We start from the raw sequence: 27,045 nt of genomic DNA on the forward strand, positions 1-27,045 counted from the left end.
ACTTGAAATAAACAGTATTCTTGCACAATAGTTAAGTACATTGTTAATGAGCAATAAATTCAAAACAGTTCTTGTACAACTGGAATGAATGTTCTGTATGTTTACTTACAACTGGTGCAACTTGATGTCCACCGACACTCATGAAAGTCAAAGTAGTGCTAAGCGCCATTAGAAACAACAGCCAAAGCATTTCCTGCTAATTTTGCAAGTTTAGCAATCAAACTCCTCAGGAAAGTTTCTTGTAGTTTGAATCAGAGTAGACCAAGAAAGCGCTGTAATTTCCTAATTACCATGACCATGAATGTTGCAAGCAAGTGGAAAGCAACTGCATCTAGCAGGATGACATGCTGCTCCCAGAGTAACAGTCTTGAGTTCCAAAATGCCACAGAAGCATCAGCTGTAATGTATGATGTGTGTACATTTTTTGCAGGCCAGCACTGCAAGTGTCCAGGATGATTTAACTGAAGGAGGTGGCAAAGCTCCCACTGATTTCAATAAAACTGGATTAGGGCAGCACTCTGGAAATCTCATCCACCCTGATTTATTGTTTGCAGGATGGTTAACAGATTGATTCTGCTGTCACTGAAAACTCTTTTACTATTGACAGAATTTTAAAAAAACACATGCATTGCTTAAGTTCTAATATATTACCATGCCTTCAGCATAAAATCCTTTTAATAGAGACTTTAGGCTGCACCTCAAGTTCCAAAGGCTCCCAAAACAATAAGAAAACACTCCATCACATCCCTGCTTGGATGTGCCACTGTTCTTGGCAATGGGAGGCTGTGAGTTAAATGTGCTGTATGCCCTGAAGGTGGTGGGTGGAGAAACATGACTGTGGGCATTCACATGATAGCATTCACATTGTTGAGAGCAAGAATAGGGTAGTATGAGCTGCCTCAAAGAGAATTAGAAGAGGAATGTCACCTTGAAGCATGTTTCTTGAGGGACAATGTGTCCCCAGCTTACCACTGGGGAAGTACAACTTTTGTTTTACCCCCTTCTCCACTGTAGACACACTGCAGCCCTTAATGAAGATGGCACCAGTGCATTTTCTGAATGACAAGACTGGGGTGGAAAATGATTTAATGAGGGAGTGCTATCGGCACAAAGCAGATTTCTGGGAATGTTTTTCGCAGGCAGCACACACTATTTCACATACCCTCACACATAAAAGGAGACAGCACTTACCAATCTTGACAAGCTGCATCCACTGGACACCCTGTGTGCCAATTGCCACCAGAGAAAATCCAATTGTAGCACCTACAATGCAATGGGTCCCTGATATTGGGAGTTTCAAGAACGATGCAATTAGCTGCCAAACAGCAGAACCTAGAAACAAATAAAAGATATGGTATAAACAACAACAACAACAACAATGTAAAGCAGAAAATTCTTTGCCACGTGCCCACATTCTTTTACAAGTGCTGCCTACACTCCTCATGCATAAGGGAGATCTTCTAAAGAGAGTTTTGTTCCTGTTCTGTCTCTAAAAGCAGATACTAAGACAGTTTAATAGCAGCTTAGAATGCTACATCTTACTTATGACTGTTTATGACTAACAGCTCCCTACAATCCATGACAGTTCTGCTTTCAGTATTTAGTACACAAACTGCTCCCAGTGTACATCAAGCTTAGACAACCTCACTCTTGAGAGCTGACCCTGGAAGCCTCCAGGTGATCAACATGAAGAGGCATTCACTGTTTCACTAGTGAACTACCCATGCTCCTAAACTTGGATACTACCAGAGAAAGGTTCAAATTGTGGGACAGAGAGATTTTATGCTTCATCTCAGTGATACACAGCCATCCAGTCCTCTACAGGAAAAATGGACTGAGGAAAGAATACAGACACTCTCTCTGCCTTCATCTGCAGCTCATTGTTGCAGAGAAATTCAAGAAGGATTCAAGGAGAAATTCAAGACTGCTGAAAAGGCTTATGTTAATCATGGAGAAGCCAAAGATACCCTGGCATAAGGAAATAAGTTCCCCTATAAGGGACAGTGGGTAATGGTCTACAAAGTAAATGCAACACCTGGCATTCCAGCAAGACATCCAGGAAGAATGCTGGCCAAGAATGCAGGGGAAAAAAAAGTACCCCAAGCACCTCTTTCAGGAGTTAGATCAGACACAGATCACACCAAGCACTCAAGCACGCAGCTCCATGCTCTGTCTCCTTTTCACTTTGCAAAGACACAAGATCCCTGCTTCTCTTGCAGTGGCACTAGCCTCAGGACATCAAAATACTTTTGAGAGTGACACAAGCTTTCTGTGCACCTCCTCTAATATTAGAGAATTCTTACAAAAAGATCTCTTCTTCATTGTAATACTTCATGGCCTTAAGACTGAATCTTCATGTATAGAGTCACCAGTGGCAGCAATCAGACTGCCATAAGAGATCCTGAATTTTCTGGCTCATGCCACCTCTCTTAACAGATCTGCAGCAGATATGGGTGTTAAAGCAAGGCCACTGAACATATGCTGGCAGACTACCCAAAGTTTCAACCTCCATCCTCAATTCCAACACAAGAAGATGGTTTGAAGGTCTTGAAACAGAGCCATCTGCAAACAGTGATTTGCTGGTATCATATGTGGCTGCATTTGGAAGTCAACCAGTTTGTAAAACCGATCTCTCCTGGCATACTATCCCAAAACAACTGCTACTTCTCTTGCTAGTGGAAATTCTAGATCAATCAAGGAACACCTGCTCTTTAATTTTTTGGCTTATTTTCCCCTGGACTAAAATAAAAATAAAAATAAAAACACTTTGAAACTTTTGACATGAACTTAGAGACCAGCAAATGGAAGTGAGGAGAAGGAGAAATCAGATGGTCACATCTGAAAGAAGCCAAATAAAAAGATAAGCTACTCATAGATATGTAATTACAAAATACTCAGTATAAAAAACAGGAGAAATGCAACCAAGCCACAGCTGCACTGCAAATGTCTAGTGAGGAGGACTGGGTTTATTGTTGGGGGAAACAGAGGGAGTACGGAACTATTTCTTGTTTATTTAACTTCATAGAATCACAGAATGCTTTGTGTTGGAAGGGACCTTAAATTCATCTAATTCCAAACCCTGTGCCATGGACAGGGACACCTTCCACTAGACCAGATTGCTCAACTGAAAACTGAAAACAAACAGTAGAGAAAGAAACAGGTGGTGAAGGACCAATGGATGGTCTGAGAAGGACACTGCATAATCTAAAGAAGTTTAAGGAAGCATTAAGGAAGAGAATAAAATACAAAGGAAGCCAGAGCAGGACTTTACTCCTGGACTTGCAGTGCTTTAACTACCTACATCAAAGCTTTAAATCCTCTCTAACAAAAAATATAAGTCCTCAACTTCTGCCTTCTCAAAACTAACTTAGGAAGCAGGAGCCTCACTAGGCTGGGCCACAGAGTCCCAAATTCAGAGCCCACGCCTGCGGACACCGTGACCCACCATTTCCCCTGGGTTAATATCCCCTGAGGACAGGGGGCTGCCTGCAGACTGCCCCGGCCAGGAGCTGCCTGCTCCCGCGTTTGGCCACGGTGTGTTTCACACTCTCCTGCTGCTGAGGGCACCTCATCCATTCTCCTGAGGCTCCTGCTCCATGCCAGCTGTGAGCCTGCACCAAACACCACCTGCAGGACTAGATTTAGTACTTGGCTCTGCTAATCCTGGCTGGGATGTCCTCTCTGTTTGTGGCATCTCCTCAGCCGCATCAGCTGCTGGCTTCAGCTCGCACCAGAACCTCTAGAACAACACACGGGCAAGTCCTGACAATAGCCTGACAATTAGTTGATGCTGGGCAAGTACTACAGTCTACCCCCAGGAGCAACAGTCCTTAACTTCTCATCTGCCTAATAAAAAACATTTTAATGTGCTCCAAATTACTACAAAATGCTACATATTAAAATTTTAATCCCATTACTTCCCGCTTCCTTTTCTCTTAGGAGAAAAGGTTGACCTGAAAATTACATCTGCTGTTTGCTGCAAGCATCAAAGGATCTTCCACCAACATCTGGAAAGAGGATACAGTGACTTTTGGTCTCTCCCAGACTGTTGACTCATTTAAGCCTCATTGAAATTCAGAAGCTAAATCCATTTGCAAAAACATGATCATGAGGCATGAGAGAACAGGGTGGGGGAAAATGCAGAGCAAAAACATAAAGAGGAAAAGTAAACATCCAAAAAGGCTAAGAGAAAACACAGAAAAAATGTATCATATATCCAGAGAAAAGAGAGATGGATTTGAGAAAAAAAAATACTGAAATCTGCATTTTGTAACTTGTGATTAATTCTGAGACTTATAATGTGGAATTTCTTCCTAATGCCCCTACTGGAGAAAGGGAATGCATCTGGTCATGAAGTTCACACAGGCTTATGTAAATAGGCATGCAAATAAGTTGTTTTCTTTGAGCTTCTGGCCAGTTGCCTCTGCAGGGGGTATCTGAGACTTAAAACTTTGCCCTGCCAGGATCAGGACACCAGAAATAGATCCAGAAAAGAAAACGGACCCTTCCTTCAAAGGGAATCAAGAGCATGCGGGTCACTCACACTTCAGACGGTGTGCAGTGCTCCCGGCTCACCCACGGGGAGCGACTGAGCCATCTCAGCAAGCACAAGGCTAACAGATGCAAGTGGGATGGTGCTAAAAAGCCACCCTGCACCTTGAGGGAAAGACCAAACACCCACAGCTGACCCTGCAAGGTATCAGGAAAGAGGAACTGATGGGGTGGGGTGGGCAGGAGCACTTGAGGTGGGTTAAACTGGGACCATCTGTAGGAGTGGCTGCTGTCCCAGTGATTTCCTGGTAACCAACCCCTCTTCCCCTTGGGCAAGGAAAGGTGGCTCAGGAGCAGCCAAAGAACCAAGGGAACTATCTTCACACTCTCAGGCACACAAAGCCACCTCTGACAACTCCAGAAACTGTCACTCAATGTCCATTTCGAGCCATAAAAATAAAAGAAAATTTTTTAAAAAGGCACTCAATTTTCCCTTTTCCCAAAGGAAACAGAAAAATAACCACATGTAGTAAATGTCTGCACAGACTCACCTAACTCCTGTGCAGGCCTTGCGTAAAAATTGTGAGGAGGTTAGAAGGGATAGGTGGAAATAATATTTAGGTCAGGTTTAAGGAAGAAAATCTTTAAGTGGCACATCCCTCTCGAGCAGAGGATGCTGCGATGCTTGTGTAAATCAGCAAGCTGCCCGACGGAGGCGGGAGGGCTGGCATGGCCTCTCCCACAGATAAAGGGTTTCCTCCCTGCTGCCTCCTGCCCTTTAAGAGCAGGTTTGCTCCTTGAGGCAGCTCTCTAAAAGCTCACAAAGCCTCTTGCACATAAACAAAGGGTAAATACCGTGGCTTAATGTTACTTACCTCAGAATATGCTGTTTGTTCTGAACAGAGATTTAGTTAACTACAAACATAAGCAAGGAGAGAGACTCTAAGGGCTGACCGGCTGTCGTTTGGGTCAGAAAAACTAAAAAGATCTTAAATGCGTGATTATCTTTACTGCTCCCTTAGTTTTGCCGTGGGCAAGGGTGAAGTGTAGGACTAATTGCAGTCACTCAGCCAGGCAATCAGTTTACACAAAAGTGTTTGGATTTTCTGAAACGTTTTAAAAAAGGATTCCTTCTCATACACACTCATTGAAAATTGCTGATTCTGTAGGATCTTCTGCACAGACACAAATGCTAGACTTTTATATTTTCCATTTACCATCACAAAAATCTCCAAAATATTTTTTTTCAGTGTCTTATACACATATAGGATCCATTGTGTTAAACATTTCTTTTCATCTGTCAGTTAAGTGGCCGAACCACTGCAAAATGTAAATTGTTAGAAGCATTTTAAAAAAATATAGGAGACTTAAAAAGGAATACAGGCCCCTGCATTCACACAAAAACAGATGTGCAGGTCCAGAAGATGGGGAGACTCAATTAACAATGCTCACAATTAACAGCGTGACAAACATTACTAGGAATAGGAAAGTGTTACTTACCGACCATTGCACTCACTTCTCCTGCCATCAGCAGTGGGACAGTGTTGTTGTACAGGTTAACATCAATGATACCTTTCCGAATCGTTTCTCCTACTTTTGCTCCCAGTAACACGGAGCCAGTGGTTTCAAAAACTGAAGCCAAAATGCAAGCCTGGCGTAAAGTAACAACACCAGAGCCCACAGCCGTTCCGAAAGAATTTGCAACATCATTCGCACCGACCGAAAAAGCTAAAATAAAAGCAATGATAAAACCCACAATGACCATCCACAGGTGCTCATCCATTGCCATCTTTCCCCAAACTGTAGATTAGCTTCCCCTTTGCAAATAGTTAATAGTCAAGGCTGGAGGGCACCGCAACGGATTTGGAAAGCAGATTTCTTGTAAACAATGAGTTCTCTCTGGAAAGTGCTGGGTAGTGTTAGAATGTGAAGAAACTGCTAACTGCTGATTTTCGAACTACTATAAATACTGTTCATTTGGCTGCCTTCGGTCAGCAGTGAAACACATTCCATATTTTGCTTCCAAACCGGTAGGACTGCGATGTTCTGTCCTGCAACAGAGAAAAAAAAAATAAAAAAGAAAAGAAAATTTAAAAAAAAAAAGGGGAATACTCAGCAGAACTCATAATAATGCATGTTTTCAGAAGTAAACAGATGATTTAAACCCACTAATGGGGTCCTACCTCAGCATGTGACTGCTCTGATCATAAAGCAATTCAGAAAAGATTCAAATTAGGTCACCTCCAAAGCAATATGTTTCTTGCAATATCACTGACCAAGGAAACCTTTTGAGCAATTTAAAAGGATTTAGAAAGTTTGAGAATTTTGTTTATGTTGAATTTACCAAGCGGAGCAATAGGCCCTCTTTCTAGCAGGAGGATTCCTCTTGGCTTTTTGCACCCAGTGATTATAAGACATATAGAGTACATAAAGCATACCTACAGCCTGACTCCCAGCTGATACAGAACACCCAGCTCCACTGACCTCAGCAGAGCTCTCAACATTTTATCAGCTGCAGCCATGGATATTGTCCTTTGAAAAATTATTTTATATGCACATCTGTCTAGGAAATACCACTGAAAATACTCTAAAGAACATTAATATTCATCTGTTGTTGTTATCACATTCCATGCAGTAAGAATACAGCTTCCTTACAGCTTTTCAGTCACTGAAACAGCACAATAATTTCAATATTTCCATGTATCTCTACTAGTTTAGAGAAGTCTATCAAAAAGGTGCAACAAAAAATCATTGAACTCTGTTTTTTACTATAGATAGTTACTAATTACTAACAGTTATTATATTCAAACTATTGTCATAGATATCTTTGAATATTTATTTTGACAGTTTCGGTTTTATGACTGCCTTTTGAATTACATCTTTCTTAGTCCGATAAAAGAACAAAAAATGGACACAGAGAAAGGGAGTTTAAAAAATAAAACCTTCACTATCCAAAAGATGATGAATAGTGTGATAAGGCCCACGGTGACAGGAAGATGGCCAAAAACTAGAAGCAATTGTCCCAAACCACCTGCCTCCTCCAAGGGCCAATTCTCTTCTGTTACTGGCCACCACAAAGACATCCTGTGCTCCTGTGGCAATGGGTTAAATCAACATTTAGCAGCAAATATGCATCAGCCAACTCCTCCTCCCTGAAGAAGCACTTCTAGAGAGCAGGGGATGTCAGATTAAAGCCCTGAGCCCACCTCCTGCTCACTCTCTATTTCCCCACGGTCACTTCAGTTTCATACAATGTTCCCACATGGACAGTTACAAGATCATGCTTGATTTCTTCCAATGACCCAAATGCAATTTGGGTCCTGCAGTAGCAGGGAGGAAAGGTCTCTGAAAGCCCTGAAATAATAGCAAAGTTTAAAAATTAAAAGAGATTTTGCACACTCCTGAGGTGCTGGATCCTTGAGAACAACCAAGAGGAAAATAAAACATTTACCCATAAGTGTTTCCTTGAAAACTCTAAAATTGATGTCAAGGATTGATGCTTTCCCTACAGACACATATTCAGCAAAAAAAGATGTCCCTCTTTTTTTCTGCAGGCTCCAAACTGGCTGAACAACTGTTGCTCCAGTCGTTTCCAGAGATGGAGCAGACATCAATCCTTGAATGCCTTACACTCTAAAATAACATTTCGGAAGGTCTAATGGCTAAAAACATTTGTATAAGGATTTTTATACTATGAGATAACATGAGAAAACGAAGCACCAAAGCATGTTTTCTGTTTGAAGACTTGTTGCTTTTTTATAATTCATGAGCACTCAGCCCATTGAGTGGAAAAGGACTTGACAGAAACAGAAAAGGCTAATGATATTTGGAAGAAACAATTATAGTTAGCACTTGTTTGCCTGTGAATGAAGACAAAACCCCACTAAAAGCATTTGTTAAAAAATTTCTATTATGCATGTCAGATTTTTGCTAGGAGATGAAGTACCGGACTAGGGTCCTTCCTTGATCCTGGAGATTAATGATTAAATTCTTCATCCTGCATGCATTTCCACAGTACCTTTGCCAAGTTAGCCTCAGTGCCCCAGTTTCTTCTCCTGAAAATGGGCAAAGCTGACTGAGGTCCATGCATGCATCCACAGACTGTGATTATACAAGACCCATTTCTTTGGACCAGCTAGATAAAAGCACACCCTTATTCCCAATAGAGATCTGTCCTTTCTCCACTTATCAACCAACCTACCAATTTATTGTGGTGACCCAATTCCTGGGACTGAGAGAAAGAGCAGGGTGATTGTGACATTCCCCCACCACAACAGAATTCATGGGACAATGTTTGCCAAATCTGGCTCCTCCAGCCACAGCGAATTCTTGCAGTTTCCAAAATAAACCACTAAGTCACAAGGTTGCCTTTATTAGCTTCCCTGTGAGAGGGTGGGGTGAACTCCTCCAGATGGTCCCAAAGAAATTAAGACTTCAAGAGTGCGTATGTGTGCTCCTAAATCGCCCCATGAAGGCCAAAGAGTCTCCAGGAGACTGTCAGCAGGGCTTTTGGCAAAGGGCTCAGAGAGGCAGCTACACAAACCCCCTCCCTGTGAAATAGGATACACAGCCTCAGGAGAAAAGGATGTCTTAAGTAAGAAGTCACCCCTCCTGTCATTTTATGCAAGGTGATGGTTCAAAATAGAGCTTCCTCCAAAACTTGAGAGGTTCAACTTGATGTCCACTGTGTCGGCACAAGCAACAGCACAGCAGCAGCCAAGCTGTGTCTTTAACAAGATGGAAATCAAAAGGAAAAAGGAAATAAACACATGTTTAAAAATTAACATGTACGCTGCCTGTGAATGGCTAGGTGTTACTGCTTTCAACCTTAAAAAACAGTAAGAGATTTTAAATGCTTATTAAAAAAAAAAAAAAAAAAAAAAAAAAAGAAAAAAAAAGGCACATCTCTGCTGAGAAAGTTTTCAGAAATGCAAAATATCCTGCAAAGCAGGCCAGTGACTAAATACAGACTAAATCTTGTAGCATGCTTCTTTCTAGAGCCCAAAATACATTTGGCATGCTCAGACAAGCTGAACTATGACCCTCATCACCTAATGAACTCAAGAGCCTGTGGCATTTCATGTTGTTACTGGGAGAAAAAGAAACTGGAAAAAACACCATGCAGGAGGGAATGGCAGGTAATCTGCTCCATGTGTGACACTTGGAAGTCACTGGCCTGTGTCTCCCCTGCTCTCACTTATATTTCATCAACGTGCCTCGATGCAACCCAAATGCAACTCAGCCTGACCTGCTGGGTGCTGGGAGATCCCCCCATTCACCTCTGGGACTGACACCTCCCCTGCAGTCAGGTGTGCTGTGCTACCATACCCTGCAGACTCTGGATGGAAAAGTGTATTTTCCTGTTTAGGCTTTGGATAACTCTTCCTGAACCAGCCCAACCATGCTGCAAACTCACACTTGGGCATTAGCAGGGCAGAGGAATTGTGTTAGGACCAGGAGCTGCAGGGTCTCAAGCTGGAGCATCTTTGATGGCTGGAGAGAAATGCATAGACATGGCATTTCAAGCTGGAAGAAGCTAATTCTGCATTAAGGCAAGTTCTTTAGCTAACAGAGTTTTCTTATGGTCCACAGTCAGTGTACCATACTTACAAGGTTCGAGTTGAAGCCTTTTAAGTGGACTTAGAAACTTGCACCTCAGCGAGAAAAATTTGATTTTTGGAAATGCTAAGCACATCCCTCTGCCTCACTGGCAGATTATCCAGACACCCCCCTCGGACTGTATTTTGTTGTTCACTAAACAGCTTGTTATAACTCTGTAAAGACAGAGTGCTATTTCTTCCCTAAGGGAGAGATGAGAACAAAACCTAGGTAAAAAAGCACCTTGATTCATGCACAATGACAAGTGAATCCTCAGGAAAAAGTTAGGATCTCGTGTTAAGCATGAGATGATTTTAGGACATGTTTATATATGGACATTTACTAAGACAGGTCTCCTGGAAGCTGTTCATGGTACACTACTAAGCCTAGACAAGTTTTAGTGAAAACAATAATACTAAATTTAAAATCGGAGATGTCAGGGTTTGGGGATTTTTGTTGTTGCTACACAAATTGCTGCTAAAGAGAACAGAGAAGTATCTTACAGCAGGAATGAATGGATAAATAAAAGCTCAGTACTAAGTTCAAATTCTAAGGAAGTAATCAGAGTGCATTACCCTCCAGCAATCCAACTGTGTCACATAAAGGAGCAAACAGAGATCCCATAAATGTCCTTTAATGTTCTCTTCACCAAAACTTAGGGAAGAACCTACAGCACTTGTGAAGCACTGAAAGGTATGCAGCTCATACCATATATAAATCATGCTGCATGCAGCTCTCCTACTCTCAGAAGTTGCCCCATGCTGCAGCTGAACATTTTCTTCTGCTCTGGATGGGACAGAGATTCTGTGATGTCCCAGTTTTAACTGATTTGTTGTTGCCCAAGTATGAACAAAAATCAAAGGACGGCAGCCAGTGTAGCATTTCCCAAAATAATTTTTATGACTACTCCACTTTGCATTACGGCAAGGCAGACAAGGGAGGACAATTTCTTTTCCTCTGCCGTGTTGAAAACAGTAGATGTTTAATGATTGACAGCAGCACTGGATTTGTACTGACAGGCAGGTTCACTTCTAGTTACCAGTGGGGGAAAAGTCTGTCTAAAATGCTTACCAGACAGCAGCTCCTGGGAGGTTAGTCCATATCCTCTCTACTTCTGTCTGTTGCTTTTTTATATAAAACCAATCTGTCAGGTTCCCACCTATGTGTATGAACTCAGGCCAGATTTGGCATTCCAGTCCACGGGTACTGAATGCAGCACTGCATAGAAACCAAGCCTGGTTTATTACCAGAGCTACTAACATCGTTCTTATCAATAGTCCTTATCATTTCCAGTTCATGCTCAGGCCACAAGGCTCACAAATTATTTACTTTAAATTACTAACGCTACATTCATGATATGAAAGGTGGGATTGAATCAAGTGGTTCATGACTGAGAACATCCCTATATGGCTCTAAATTACATGCACAGGACTTGTCACAAGGCCAAACATTATGCAAGTTTAATGCTCCAGTACACAAAAAGCACTCTGAACTTACTATTAAAAAAAAAAAAAATCAATTACCACATCAGCAGAAGCAGGTTTTGTATCAATCAGTTCCTATTTTAAGACATTCACAATGTGTTTAAGCATACTTCATGCTACTACTTGATATGGAAACAAGACTGAAGTTGATAGCTTTCCAAGGATTCCTGTCCAGTTTAACATTGCAGAGAGGGACTGTCACTGTCAGCTCCCAAAACTTCCAGAGGATGCTTCCTTTTCCTAGTCTCTATCAACCTCCAGTTCCCAGAGTGAAAGGTCAAAAATGGATATAAAATATCTAGCATGAAATTTTATTGCTGAAAACATTCACTAAAAAGACAGCAGTCACTTTAAGCAATTCTACAAATAAGTAAGAAAAGTGAAGATCAACAAACTCTCATGCATTTGCTGATAAATATATTTTTCTCTAACTAAAGGACAATTTGATCCTTCAGTGACTGAACAAAGTCTTTCTAACAGGCAAGTAGTTTTTATGACTCAATACTAGAGATTTTCAAGATCCAGTCAGAGAAAACAAGTGTTCATGGTTACAGAAAACATGTTTTATAAAAGAAAACCATGCAGAGAAGTCTTTAAAACTCACCCAATATTTAAAAGTTGTTTCAAGAGAAAAATTAGCTAAGTTCTTCTAGCAACCTTCCCTCCTGATCAGAAATACAAGTTGAAGTCTAAAATAGACATCCTATCATTCAGCACAGTCACATCTGAACATGCAAACTTTCAGAGGGTAGAAAGAGGGCTGTAACTTACACCAGGCAGTCCGGGGATAAAATTCACTCCGGCACAGGAGAGCACACAAGACAACACTGAGAAGCATCAATGCGAGTCCAGATTCTTATTCAGTAGGTGAAAATCTGCCTCCTCTTAAGCAAAGAATTCTGCTGGGGGTGGGCACTGATAAAACACAACACTGCGTCACGACTGCACCAGAGAGACAAACCAATCCAATGAAGCTCGTATTAAAAGCAACAAAACGTTCCCTTCCTCCTCCCCACCCCCAGGCATAGGCATAGACAAGAAAGGAAATCTCATTTTTGACTGTCAGTTGGGCGTTTTGGTGAGATCAGGTAATCTCTGAGGAGTCCCAGATCTTCTATTTGCAAGCACACTTAAATGCACTTTTAATGCAAGTGCATGTGACAGTAGGGTATGTGCATCCAATTTGGGAATGATGTTGCACGCTTGCTACTTTATCCATGTCAGTAGAGGTCCCACAGGCTACACAGACTGCAGAAAGTTAAAGATGTGCACAAGTTTTGACTGGATCAATGCCTAAGCAAACAACTTCAACAACTTTCAACAGTTCAGCCTAAATTACCCAATCCAGATTCCTTCAACCGCTTTCCTTTAAGTGGGAAACATTTTTGCACATAAATCAAGGCAAAACTAATGCTTGCCTAAAAGTAAAGCTTCATATAAAAGAATTGCTTTAAGACTATAAAATGCAATTAAGTTATCATATTCAGCAAAAAGGAATTAAAATAAAAACTGCTTTGTCACAGTTAAAAATCTGATGGACAAAAAGTTATTTGGACACATTTATGGTTTATAAATTTATCTGCTAGGTTTTACTCCATTCAGAGTCACTAAAATGTGTGTAATGATATTACAACTTAATATAATTAAATCTCTAAATTTTCTGCATCCTGAACATTTGAGAAAAACCAAATCAATTCAGATTTGTAAACACAGACTTGGAAATATAATCCTTTCCTGATCTATTTTTTCAAGTTTGAATAAAGGATATTTCTAACAAGAAGTCAAAAGTTTTCTGAATTGGTTAAATTCAGCTGCACATCTGCAAGTGTTATTTGGTAAAGCTGAAAAGTGTTTTACATTTCTTAAGAAAACTCACATGGATTAGCAAGCTTAAGTCGCCAAAAAAAAAATTAGGGTAAAACTCTAACTAGAAATCTGAAATGAAGAAATTACATTAAAATCCCCCTCTCCCCCCCCCAAAAAATTATACCTATCAGGCCATGATTATTTTTAAGAAATGGTGATTCTTTATTTAAGGTCAATACCCCACCACAATTAAGTCTGAGATAAGCTGCTACCTTTATTGAAAGCTACATCTCTTAAATCTGGTTGTGATGCCTTTCCTTTTACTCCTGTAATAGCTGGCCAACAGGCTTCCAGTTTTTAGAAAACTGAGAGGCTAAGACTTTCACAGTGGTTTTCCCTTATGGACCAAAGTAACATATTTTAACAACAAGCATGTTAATCTTTTCCTGCAGATTATATATATCTTAATACCTTTTTAAACTTTTTTTTTCCCTAAGAAGTAGCATCAATCAATTCAAGTGAGAGTGACCATATTGTAAACATTAAGTCAGCTTGTATTTATAGATCTGGATTCCAGTTTTAAGAACGCGAATAAATAAGCACAGAAACTTCTTGTAGCGCTTGTTTAACTTTATAAAGTAAAAAGGAAAAAAAAATTGCAAAATATTATTCCATGTTCTCTTTATAGCTGATGTCTGCCTCCATCCCGAATGCTCCCAGCAAGCGTTAAATCCATCCTAATTCTTCTTTAGAGAAGCTAAGGACCGTTCCCCCAGCCTAGAGCAACCACCACCAGCGTGCAGGTAAAAACACTGCCCAGGGCACATGTCATTTGAGAGGTATCTATCTCAATTTCAAACCCCTGAAGCTGCCAGCCTGACCTGTGGGAAGCATCTCAGACCCAGGAGAGCTGCAAACTGGAACCATTCGGGTGCTGCTTCCCATGAGCCAGCCTGGCCACAACGGTGGTTTCTTGTTGACCTAAGCTTCAGAGCTCGGTCTACACGCAAAGCAAAGGATATAATAAACAGCACAGAGAAAAGGAAATATCTTCAAAGTTTTTGTTCTGCTACATCAGCATTGTGGACTTCAGGCATGGGAAAATTCAAGCCAAGATAGGTTGACCATTAGAAAGAGTTATAATTTGGGACACCACTAAAGAAGCAAGCAAAGGAAAATTTGTAAGACCACAGAATAAATTACAATGATTGGTTTTTGGAAATGGCAGCACCAGTTTGGTTCCCATCAAATCAAATATTTGTAGAAATGATAAATTACAATCTCAAATCAGATATCATAATTTGGTTTTAATTGTAATTTTGTTAAATCCACAATTGATAGATCCTTGTTTGATTCAACAAACTCACGCTAGGCAGATTTATTTATATTCAGGTTTAAATAATGTAATAGTACAAGCCAATTTAAATATTTAATTTTAAACCCCCTTTGTTCTGCATTTCTGCATTAGCTATTTTCTGAAAGACGCCCAGGTTCTCATTTCCCAGTGACCACTGAAACAAAGTTAATTTTGCAACTAAGGGTAACTTTTATGTCAAATGTAACTGGCTTTTTTTGCCATTCAGGTTGGAAGGCTACATATGTAAATGATTATTCATATTTTAAAACACATACATTTTGAGTAGAAAATAATGTGGGATGAGTATAATTTTCTAACATAAAAACCTGTAATAATTGGAACCTGAATGCCTGTAAAATGCATTTAGTCAGGAACAGAATTACAGTAAAATCATCCAAAAGCTGCAGGGTTACTGACCAGCCACAGGAGCTTCTGGGCTCTCACATACCTGCTGGTACTCTAAAACTGGGAGTCATGAGCACCTGGAACTGGAGACCCTGACCCTGCCTGGGAACCCTTACTCCCCCTCAATCTATAAAATAAGAAAATAAAATTAATGAGGAGGAATGAAAATAGGTGGCAGATGGCAGCCCATCGTACCTCGAAGAAATCTCCAGCCCTCTTCTTTGTGGTACTGAAGGCCCCCATGACCATCTCCACCATGGGAGCCTTGAAGGACACCACAGGCCAATCATTACCTGGAAATCAGCCCTGAGGTCCTTCACACTAACAGAGATTTAACCAAACCTGCTCTACCAAACACAGCACCTCTTCTTGGAGCTCTGGTAGTTCTATTATGATCAATGAATACCAACAAAACTCTGAGCATCTGCTCTGCAGAGAGCTGCAAACGCAGTTTGAGTTAAAAGGAGCCAATAAAAGCACATCTGCCTTTGCATATTGGATAGCAAGTTCTGAAACATTCTGTCAGCTACCAGGATAATCTCCAAGAGAGATGCATCCATGTTTCACTGCAAGAAAACCATCTCAGGGACTCTCTGGAAAGTTTATGTAGCAGACATAAAAATTAAGAAGTCATTTAGCATTCAGGGATGGAGCAACTCCTCTACTCTAAAGAATCAAACCCCTTGGATGGGCTTTCTTGATGGCTCTGAACTCTGTCACCCTGTCATCCAAACATTTTTTTTCCAGCAAGCCTGCGGGCTCTCAAAGAGCACATCCCACCCTAGTCAGGGGACTTCCACTCCCAGTGGTCGAGGTGAATGAGCTGTGCTAGCACAGGCAAGCATGGAGAGCTGCCATGTTACAGCATGTGACTCTGCTTGAGATCACACTTGTCTACTGAGTGAGCCAGCCCTGGGAAATGAAAGGGAGGAACCCACAAGTGGAATTGCTGGAGGCCAAGGCTGGCGCAGAGGATGACACAGGCTCCGGGTGCTGTGTGGCCTGGCAGAGCCACGCTGACTCCAGCCCCTACCACAGCACAAGCCCATGTCAGGCCAGGAGGAGTTCAAAGGCAGCAAAGCAATCCTGAAGGAGCAAGGCTTTGGCCAGCACTGATTCAAGCACTGCCCCAGTTAATGCTGGGAACTGGACTTGGATGGCCCGTGATTCCAGCCAACTGACCAGAGACTAGGGCACACCCACGTCCGTACAAAGACCAAGGAAAAGGGTGAGCTGCTGTTCAGAGCCACCCTGAACTTAACCTTCCCCTCCCCAGAACCATATCCAAAAGAATCAATCAGCATGGGCACAGTACTGTAAAAGCCCTGGCTGCTGACAACTCAAGGAGCGTTATCCTGAAATACTAATGGACCTGTACCGACCTTACACAGAACATAAAAACTGCCCACAAAACGCTCCTGTGGCAATCCAAAAATATGCATTTTGTAAATTCAGAGGCATATGTAAAGATGCCCTTGGTGAAAAGCCAGAGTGTGGCTGCCAAAAGTCAACAATGCAAATTTTTCAGATAAAGGAAACCTGACACGTCCAGCCTCAGATTGCCTGCCATTTTCAGTTTGGGTTTCAGAGAACAACCACTGTGGAGCCTTCTGTTTGAGCCAGAAGAGATGGTTGGAGCTCCCTTGAGTCCAGCAACCCCCCCTCTTCAAAGAGAATTGGAGTGAGTGAGTAGCTATCAATATGCCAAACCACACCGGCTGGTTCTCACTGCCAACCTCCAAAATCGGTGTGGCCCACAGGACAGAAGACCAAGCACTCCTGAAATGATCTAGCTGAATGGCAAAAGGAGGAAAGGACTAGGGGTATAACCAAACAGAGGAGGGACAACTCACAGAGGTGTCAACCAGGGTTATGGGGATAAATGAAAGCAGATGAGGCCACTCTAGCAATGGAAATTTTGCTCTGTTTTTCCCTATAAGCATTGCAGTAATAGTGATATAAAGGGGGAAACAGCAAGGAAAGCTTTGACCTTGGCTTAATTTCACAGGAACAGGAGCCAAATATTACACCAGGAGGCTGGTGATTGTGCTTATGCTGCCTGGTGACCATGCAAAGCATGGCATCTGCCAATTAACAGCCTGTTGCCCCCTCAAAGCCCAAGAGCTGCTGATCTCTGTTCTTGAGTCCATGTAATATCCACATCTGTCTCCTGCAGCCTTGGCTGCTAGAGGCATGAGGAGCATGATGGTGAAGCAAATACCTTGAGTTCCACCTACCAGGCAGCATTAACCTCCTGGTAGCTTCACCGTAGGTTGACAATACTACTGAAGCAAAGAAGCGCCCAACAGATGCGTGACATGGGCTACAGATTAAATCACTGTCAGTGCAACGTGCCAAAGAGTGTCCCACAGCTGGGCTCTTGACTCAGCAAACACCTCCAAGAGGGTGTGGGTCATATGAAGAAGGTTGAGAAAAGTTAGGCTTTATCTCTCATGGAAGGCTGGGGAGCAAACCCACTGGTCCAGTGCCAATGTCCAGGGGGAGCACAAAGAGCCTTTCTAAAGGTTTGGGCATGATAACAGGACACATGGACTGATGAGCGTATTCATCTTCCCAAAGAGCTTGAACAAATTCAATAAAATTTCTCTGCTTGACACACAGGCTGTAAGGAAGAGGAAGTTATTAGGCAGCAGAATGTATCTGTGTACTTGGCACCAGCAACAGGGCCAGTAGCTACTGTGCCTCATCCTCAGGATAAGGCATTCCTAGCTAAGCCAAGATGATGACAGTGACACATCTCAGAAGCCCCAGAGGAGAAAAGATAGAATGGATGCTGCTGAGAGGTCAGGAGTGGCAAAGGGGATTCCATGAGGAACCCTCCCCTCTTCCCTGCCTTCTGGTGTGAGAACCAGAGCTCGTCATGCCAGGATCCTGCTGTGGCCACCATGGCTCAGGCTGGGACTTCTCTAGACTAGGCATCTCCCACGCAGAAAATGACCAACCCAACAATGGGAGTGGCCCAGCACTGACACAGACCTCTCTGCTCCACACAAGCACTGTGAGAAGAGTTACACCACTCCAAGGAAGGGTGCAAATTCCAGAATTTGCAAAAAAAATCAAGCAGAAGAGGAGAAAATAACTCCCAAAAATAAATAAAATTAAGTCTATGGCAGCCACGTACGACAATCACACCGTGTAAAGAGTCCTCTGAAATATGGAAGAACATGCGGAGCACATTCCTCGCAAGACCTGGAAGGGATGAAGGTCTATCTCTGTTATACTGATAAGGAAAATTTGCCCACTGTTTTCCATAAAACAAATGAGCAAGTAGATAATCATATAAACAAAGAACACTGAATACACAGGCAAAAAGAATATAAAGTATTTTTTCCTTTAAGGGAGTAATCAAGGAATCTATAATTAACAAAAAAATGGTCTCTTGTCACCAAGACCTTCAGAAGTCACATAAATCATTTCCTCTCCCATCTCTTCTACACATAAATTAAAACAGGGAAAATTAATTATGCCATTTCTTCAACTATCAATCAGTTTCTCCACTTTGAATTAAGCAGATATTTAATTAAATCAAATTAATAAAAATATGTGAGGAAAAGAGTTGCTCTGAAACAGTGGAATACATTAGTCCCAAAATGGGTTTAATATTTCAATCAACACTGTCTCCAAGCCTTTAACCAGATATCTTTCACAAATTGATTTTTTCTTTAAAACTTCAGCCGACATGAAGATATCTAACCACTTAATTTAATACTAATAGCTAAATAGATTACAATAAATTTGGGCTACATTACCAGTTTGTTTCTTTCAAATCCAAAGTACTACAGTTTTACAAGAAAAATAATCCTTTTCAGTTTTAAAAATTTCTCAGTTAAGCAAAAAGTATTTTCCATCCTCCAAAGTAATCCAGAACCTGGACTGTATTATTCACTAATGCTCTTTCCATCTGGGATACGCTGCTGCACTAATCATATGTGAAATTCAGGGGTGCAGAAGACCATCATCTACTTGCAAACACTATCACCAACTACTGAAAAATCTATTTAAAATTGGAAAAAAATTCCAAACTCTAATCCTGGGACTCGGTTTTGACTGAGATTCTCTATGGTTTATTCAGAAAACAGATTAATTGCACAAACTCGAATGCCCAGTTCTCCATCAATAAAGTCGTCCACAAGAACATGCAGGAACCCACACTAAGTGTGCCTCATGGGCAAACACCTTGAAAGGACAATGCTGGGAGAAACACTAGGTGAGCACAGGGGTACAGGTAACACGAAGAAAACAAATGTGCAGATTTACTTGTTCCAGTCAACAACAGTAGCTAAAGTTTATTGATTTCAGTTTCAGCAGCTAAAAATCCAAGAAAACATTCTTATATGATACAGACAATACTATCCCATATTCAAATTTCTATCAAAGTAATAAAATAGGCCAGGATTTTCTCACAGTCATTGCAATTTACTTATCAATCAGTACAATAAAACCTATTTTAAAAGGTAAATATTATAAAGTGCAAATAGTTTGTGTATCCCATTGTGATGTAGCAGCTCGATTATATGGAAATATCTAAGTAAAGAAACTGAAAAAATATAACTGGAAAAATATAACTGGAAAAATAGCTGGACATTCTCAGCCACTGTCTCTCAGCTGTTCCCTTTATATCCACTGTAAAACTATTTCCAACACACTAATCACATCTATTCGGAAGAAACTAAAATTATATGATTTCAAACTATTTTCATTTAAAAAAATAGTCCTTTAACAACTGCTTTTACTCTTCTATCTAATTACATACTCTTAAAGGCCAAATATTCAGTCAGTACACAAAAACAACCATAGCCTTTTATTAAGGATAAGACACCAGATAGGAGTTCATAAGAAAAATAAAGATGTTCTTTGCCTGCCACTACCAGCAATACTTTTCAATACAGGAAAACAAATATACTTTAAAAATTTTAAATACATATACATCAAAGTCTTAATAACTTTGTACCAGAGACTTACTACAATCAAATCTGTTCACAGCATCATTAAGTTGTTGGACTGCATGGCCAGTATTTCCTTTGAGATACTTCACGGCACAGCCAAGATATTCAAAAACCTATCTCTCCAAAAAGCTCTCTCCTAACTCAATGCTAAGTAATCTGCACTTATAACCCCACAACCCTGGCAAGAAATCTTACCTAGAGCATTTTTCTGCCCAACAGTCAGATAGAAAAGATAAAATTGATTGATATTTGATTCTGGCATCTGTCTAATGACACCATAAGAACAATACGTTATAAGGTTACTCAAATTAGAGGGCTAGCACTACTCTTTTTTCTTTTACCTATGCACCTGTCGTCATACTTTCTATGCAAAGGCTGTTTATTAAACGTAAGCAAAGCCTAACTTCCTATTTTGTAATGGTCTGAGCTTTTCCATATTCAATGTTTGTTTCAACAAAAAAAAAAAACCAAATTGATTTAAAGTACAAAGCGGCAGCTATCTCATCCACAAATAAAAACTACAGCGATGTTCTGCTCTTCCTAAAACAAGCTTGAAGCCACGATTATATTAAAGACACAGATGTGAGGGGATTTTTCAACTTCCAAACAGACATGCAAACAAAGTATTACAGTTCAGGGGTGCAGGTAAATGAATAAGCAAGAAAACTACGTGACGTTTGTGCAGCGTCCTCTCAAATCCTGCAATCCCTTCTAGAAAGTCTGGGTCTACATCTCCCTCTTCTTTACTCATGTTCTTCTCGCATGGCTTGGTCTCAGAAACTTTCCATGCCTGTAACGGAAACTTGAGCCAACTTCTTAAATGTATGATTTCTTCATCTCCACTCATCATCCACTTCTGTTTCTGAGAAGCTCCTCATCATGACACCTGTATCTCAAGAAGCAAAACAGGAAACATCACAGGGATGAAGCAATGAAAGATGAATAATAATATGCCTCTGTGTCTTTAATAAAATCCCAACTTTCATTCAAGTTCCTTTTAGGAAATCAGAGTTCCTTTCACAAGTGCAAAGCTTCCAAACCTAGTTTGGCAAAACATCGCGTGCCAAAAACGGGGTAACCAATCTCCCAATCTGCACCTCTGATCCTGACACGATGAGCAGGAGAAATCCTGTACCAGCTAGCCTTACATACTGTGGAAAATATGACCGGGTGCCAAGCTTGCAGAACTAGTCTGCGGCAGCCAGCTCAACTAAAAGAAACTGCTGACCCATCTGCTGACTTACCCGCTACTGAAAACAATGCCAGTCATCTTTACCCAGGACTCACTTGTCCAAGTAGAGCTCTAGCCCACAAGTTAGATGAAAAACAATGATGTGAGTAAGCCTCACCTCTACTTTTCCCATTGCTCCCTAAAATGCACAACTTCCACAGCACACAGTTTGTGTTTTTATACACTTATCAGGTACAAGAGACAAAGCTTTCTCTGCATTACAGCAGCTTAACTACAAGGTGACAAAGGTCTTAGGTATTTTCAACCTGTCATAAAATTTGGCATTGGGGTGGAGGGCACTCGCCTATCTGTTTCTCCCATCCAAAACTTGGGGTCAAGCGGGCCCAAAGCCAAGAGCAGCACTGTTTAGAGTCTAACAACAAAACAGCAAAGGGATGACTCATCTGCAAAACAGAGTCACAACCCTCTTGTGTCCAAAGATGCAGCTTAAACCATCTGCCTGCCTTACAGTTTTGCCTGAATGCTTAATAAGGGGGTACAGGAGAATTACTTCTGCAGCCTCCCCAACCATGAAGCCTTCAGAGCAGATAAGCAGGCACTGAAACCATTCTGCCAGTCAGCTCTCAGTGAAACAGAAGCATCAAAGCCATTTTATCTCTCCCTTTTAGGGTTAAGGCCACATTTAAATAAACATTAGCATCAAAACCTCTTTGTACCAGAAGCAGAGCAGACCCTACATCTTATCAGCTACCACCTAAACTTCTCAGAATTCCACATCCCATCTAAAATCCTTCTTTATTCTGCAAAAACAGTTGACAGCAGCATGCTCCATACGCATGAATCAGAAAGACAGCGTCGTCCTTCCCCAACTCCTCCCTGTGAAACAGGGCTCATTTTGGCTTTCTTACAGCAGAAATGACAGACAACTGTAGGGACAGAGTCCCACCAGAGCACAACGTTTTGGCTTTGCTTCTTGCACATCACAGTCAAGAAGATAACAGAGCCTTAGTCAAAGCAAGAAGCCCTCTGAGAGTGCTCTCGGTATTGCAAAAAATACATCTTTTAAGTAACTGGACAGAAATGTATCTGCTGTGCTGGGATTACATGTCTAAGAAAAATACATGTTCCCCCCAAGGACTTGATTAAGTCCTTACCCTCAAAAGTGCTCCGAAGGCAAACAGTCCTGAAAGCTTGTGCCTCAGTGATCATGCCTGCTACTGAGCCATGCTACTGCCTACTCAGGAAAGGTAACTATCACAGATTTCAAGAGCTTAAAAGCTTTCAAAAGCACTAAAGCTGAGGCAGCCACAAATGTCCAGCTGCCAGGACATCCAGAATTATTTTACATATACCATCCAATTATTTTACACCACAGTAATTCTTAATCTTTTATCATGATGATCACTGTATACAAGAAACAAAAACCATAATTTTACTGTTCCATAGCCATCATAACTCCATATCCTCTCTGAGCAGCAGAAACTAACAGAGGACAAGTAATTCAATCTATTTTTGACATCTTAACTCATTAATCAGATGTCTGCAGTCAGCTTACACCATACAGACTACAAGACATCCAGGCTGCTCACTGCTGCATGCAGAAAAAGAACTGCAGGAAAAGGTTAATAGTTGTCAAAAAGATCTGATGCTGCCTGCCACCTGAAACAACCGAGGAATTTTCATTTTTCTTTTGAAGAGACAATTTACTGGCAGGCTGGTACTTCTAACTTTGATCTTCCTTCCTTCCAACACCAGCAGAAGCTCAGTAACAGAAGTTCTGAAGCTTTGTAGCTCAGTAACAAAACACAGAAACCTCCCAGAATGTTAACTCAATTACAGTATTTTGGCAAGGAAGCCTTCCCCTTGTACCTAGGGGAAAATCTTAAAAGATTAAACAGTGCATGTTTTAAAAGTACACACGCCTCAATTATTTGGTGTAACTCTTCACTCACCTAATTGCTTTGAGCGAAAAAATATTCTTCAGTAACTTGCTTGAAAGACTGAAAGTGTTCCTTGTTTCCCAAAGATACAATGGTTACACAACCACACCAGTTGTTCCATACACAGAAATGTAAACTGTAAGGCAAATTTCAACCTAATCTCATGCAAAAGCTATGAGATTTCAGAGGTGCTCAATTCCTACAGCAGACTTGCAAAAGTAAGCAAACAAGGCAGCCCCCTGTGCAACAGGTCTGGTTCTCAAACATCAGGGAGACAGCATGTTTTGATTAAATATACCCACAAACTAACTACAAGGCAGTGAGAAGCTGCCCAGCACTGTGCTGTGGGGAAAATCAGGGATGCTAACAGCACTGCTGTGTAATGGAAAGAGAGAAAAAAAGGAAAAATGTGTAAGGTCCTGCAGTGCCACCAAAACCAAGAGAGCTGCAGGAAAGCCTTATCTTCATGAGTTCAGGTGGTCACAGAGCTACCTTTGAATGTATGGAGCAATACAGCAATGCCTTATGAGCCCATCACATCTTCCATCTCTACGTGGGCTGCTGCTGACATGTCAACAGGCAATTCTCAGGATTCATTAAAGGCACTTGGACAGCAGCTGTCCTGTTTCACCAACGGGAATCTGGAAAAGCAGACATACACTGCAGCACAGGTGGCCTCAGAAAACCCAAAAAAACCCCGTGCTTTTCAAACCCTTTCAACAAGATCCTACCCAGGCAAGGTAAGCTGAGCATTGGCACGACAGGTCAGACTGCTGGTCCATTTGTTTGAGAATCCTGCCTCCTGTGATCAGGACCAGATGCTTCAGAAGGTAGAACAGCTCAGGTAGTGAACAATGATGTAATTCTCCCAAAAGGGAAATTCCTTCCTGACCTCATTAATAAGCATGAAGGTTTATGTGCTTAATTTATTTTTAATCCTATTTACAGCAACTCTGGACATTGTCATTACACATATAAACGCCCAAGTCTGCTTGGAATCCGACTAAACTTTTGCTCTCGGTAATATTGTGTGGTGGATTTATGCCTAATGTCATTTAAATATCCCTTTGTTCTTGCACTATGGGAACTAGCATAACCATTAACCACCTCTGTTCCCCTTCCAAGAGCTCCAGCTTGCCTTGCACCATAAATTTCCATGCCACACTATGCCCTGTGACAGGACACAATCTAAGGATCTTTAAGGAAACTACTGAGCAACTTCTGTCAGATATCTAGTAACATTTAAGCTACACTTCTGGGATCTGCAGGAAACTTGGCAGTTGCACCAAGATTTCAGCAGGCCCTACCTTCTTCTGGATCTTGCAAGCTCACTTTCATGATTTTTCCTCTCTAGGAATGCCACCCTTATAAGCAAGATGTTTTGTTCCATGTTGTGCACTCTGAACCCCCACTTCAAGTTTCTGATAAATTTACTTAGAACAGAGGGCTGTACAGGAACCTCTCTGAGCAAAGAACTGCCCTCTCATCTCCATACCTGAATAAACAAAAATAAACAACAACCAGGCAACACCAATCCAATTTTCCTTTTGGCTGATATTCTTGTGGGCTGCAGGTTCCCCTGTGCAATAACTTTAGCCTGTGTTGCTACTTTTGCTCCTTATGGATGAGCTCATGGCACATTCATCATGATTATTGTGCCAAGAACTTATTAAAGCTCCAGTGCTCTCTGCTGTTTCTGCTCACACAATATATACATCAAGGTATAAAGCCACACCTTCATTCAACAAAAGCTTGGTGGGGAAAAAAAAATACATATGCAAGCAGCAGACAAGAAAGGGAGACTCTTAAAGCACACTTGAGGTTCTGGATCCTTTTGTCTCCCTGAAACAGAGACCTGCTTTCAGTCATTACTTGGGCTGCATTTTCTTCTCCAAGCCTTTGAAGCTAAAACTTTGGACTCCAGGCCACAGTTTCTCAGTCTGAGAGTCTTCAGGAAAGAAAGAGAGAGAGAAAGGCTGGTATCTCATGGGAAGATGGCCTCCCAAGGAGATGACAGAGTTTTTACAGCATCTGTGAGAAATACCACACAGTCATCATTGTTTTACCACAAATGTTATGATTATGGGCTTGGAACTGGTGAGTTATGGTAAGAGAATACTTCTTTGCCTCAACCAAAATGAAAATTACACCATTTCATCTCTCTTTGGAACAACCTCCAGGCAAGCAAGAGGGTGAGAGAAAAAGCTTGTTCCAGCTTATGGTTCAGAAACAATTGAAGTTCTTGAATGACCAAAAGAGCACTAACAGAACTGGTAAAAGGCCCCACTTTGTCAACAGTTACCTCATTAAATAATCCAAACACATGCAGTTTTTTTCTTTATTTGAGTATGAGAGACTGATTAGTCAATAAAGTGACAGGTCTCATACTGGCAGTAAAATTGGCCTCTCTCATATTTCTCAACAACCTCTCTGTGCTGTTTCATAGTTACAGAGCTCTTAGAAACTCTGTTTCAGAGCAAGGATCTTGACACTTTCTTTCCAAGAGGCCATAAATGCTTTCCTGTTCCCCTGTCTCACATGTGTAAAGACAATATACTGAGCTGGGTATATGTACAAAACTCTTGGGCAATGCTGAAATAGTGGTCCAAGCCACAAGGTTCAGAGCACTGCCATACCAGCACCGCCAGGACCTCGGATCAGCCAGCGAGCGGTTTGCCTTTGGCATTCCAGAATGTGCTGAGGTTGAAAGGGAAGACAATAATGATACAGAACAATTCTCCCATCAGCAGTGGCAAAAGTAATCTCAGAGGCACAGAGTGCAACGCTTTCACCACTTTGGGGTCATTATTGACTACGAAGTCAAAAAGAAGTCGTATTTTCTGGTGGTCACACACAGAAGCAGATTTTGGGTAAGGAGGTTTTTTTAACAGACTCAACTCAGGTATTTTTGGTTGCTAGAATTCTCAATCTGTTGTGATAAAATTAGCTTTAGATAAATGTACAATACAAGCAGTACATACTCTGCCTGAGAAAAAACCTGCTGGCCACTTACAGATCATGTGAGCTCAGTTATTTAGCTGAGCTAAAAACATCAATTATTCCGAGCCTTATCTGACTGTAGATTTGGATCTGTTTAACAACAGCACTGCCACATATCAAAACCCATGACAACCCACAGCTCTTTACTAAAGTGAGGAAAAGTTATTGCAAACAATGGTTGCTGCATTTAACAAAACAGTCATGAAGAAAAGAGGTAAGAGTGAAAAAACTGCACCTTTGCCTCTATCCTTCCAACCCTTCCCCTAAAAGAAAAAGCAACTCTTCCTCTTCTGTCAGTCCACCCTTCCTTCCCTATCACAGCAGAAAGAAATGGGCTCCTCCAACTACCACTCCCTGATGTCCACCAACCAAAGCTATGGAAGATGATAATCTTATTTTTTTCCCCTCTGCAAGGTTTTCATCAACCAGTACAAGTTCTGCTCTGGTCTTTCAACCAGTGTCACAGAACCTGGCTCTGTACTGCTTATCACCATGATCCAAGCAACAGCAAAATAGCCACTCAAACATACCCAGTGCTCAGTGCTGGGTAAAGTTCACAGCAGCTGTTTGAGACCCAGAAAGACATCTGAGAGAAGTGCCATAAATAACAACATCACATGGAGTCTCCCATTGCACAACCCACATACATCTTCCCTGCTCAGGAATTCACGCCTCGCACCCTTCACTGTCAGTCAAGAGCACATTACAAACCATGTTTCCAAGATGATCCAGAGGATATTTTGGAAAGAAATACAGCCCTCCTGTTGGCTGAGTCTTTTCAAAATACCTGTTCTACTCCATTATG

The 27,045-nt window shown here is 41.3% G+C and overlaps 1 protein-coding gene across 6 annotated transcripts in view; it reads right to left on the reverse strand.

The window, feature by feature from the left end:
* The window catches only part of SLC20A2 (solute carrier family 20 member 2), a 56,959-nt gene that overhangs the window by 26,004 nt on the left and 3,910 nt on the right, over positions 1-27,045 (reverse strand). For 2 of the 6 annotated variants that reach the window (XR_005952023.1, XM_041395871.1), the window contains exons 1-3: positions 12,345-12,581; positions 5,992-6,542; positions 1,192-1,332 (exon numbers count right to left, since the gene is read on the reverse strand). Coding sequence is in view for 5 of the 6 variants with exons in the window: in XM_041395871.1 (XP_041251805.1) it covers positions 1,192-1,332; positions 5,992-6,280 (430 nt within the window). In the remaining variant the exon portion in view is untranslated. Of the gene's footprint in view, positions 1-1,191; positions 1,333-5,991; positions 6,543-12,177; positions 12,260-12,344; positions 12,584-27,045 lie in introns of those variants that run through there. The other 4 variants (XM_041395868.1, XM_041395867.1, XM_041395870.1 and 1 more) reach the window with 4 other exon arrangements.

This window comes from Onychostruthus taczanowskii, unplaced genomic scaffold (assembly GCF_017590055.1).
Source record: "Onychostruthus taczanowskii isolate IOZ18803 unplaced genomic scaffold, ASM1759005v1 scaffold12, whole genome shotgun sequence".
NCBI classification, from domain to species: Eukaryota; Metazoa; Chordata; class Aves; order Passeriformes; family Passeridae; genus Onychostruthus; species Onychostruthus taczanowskii.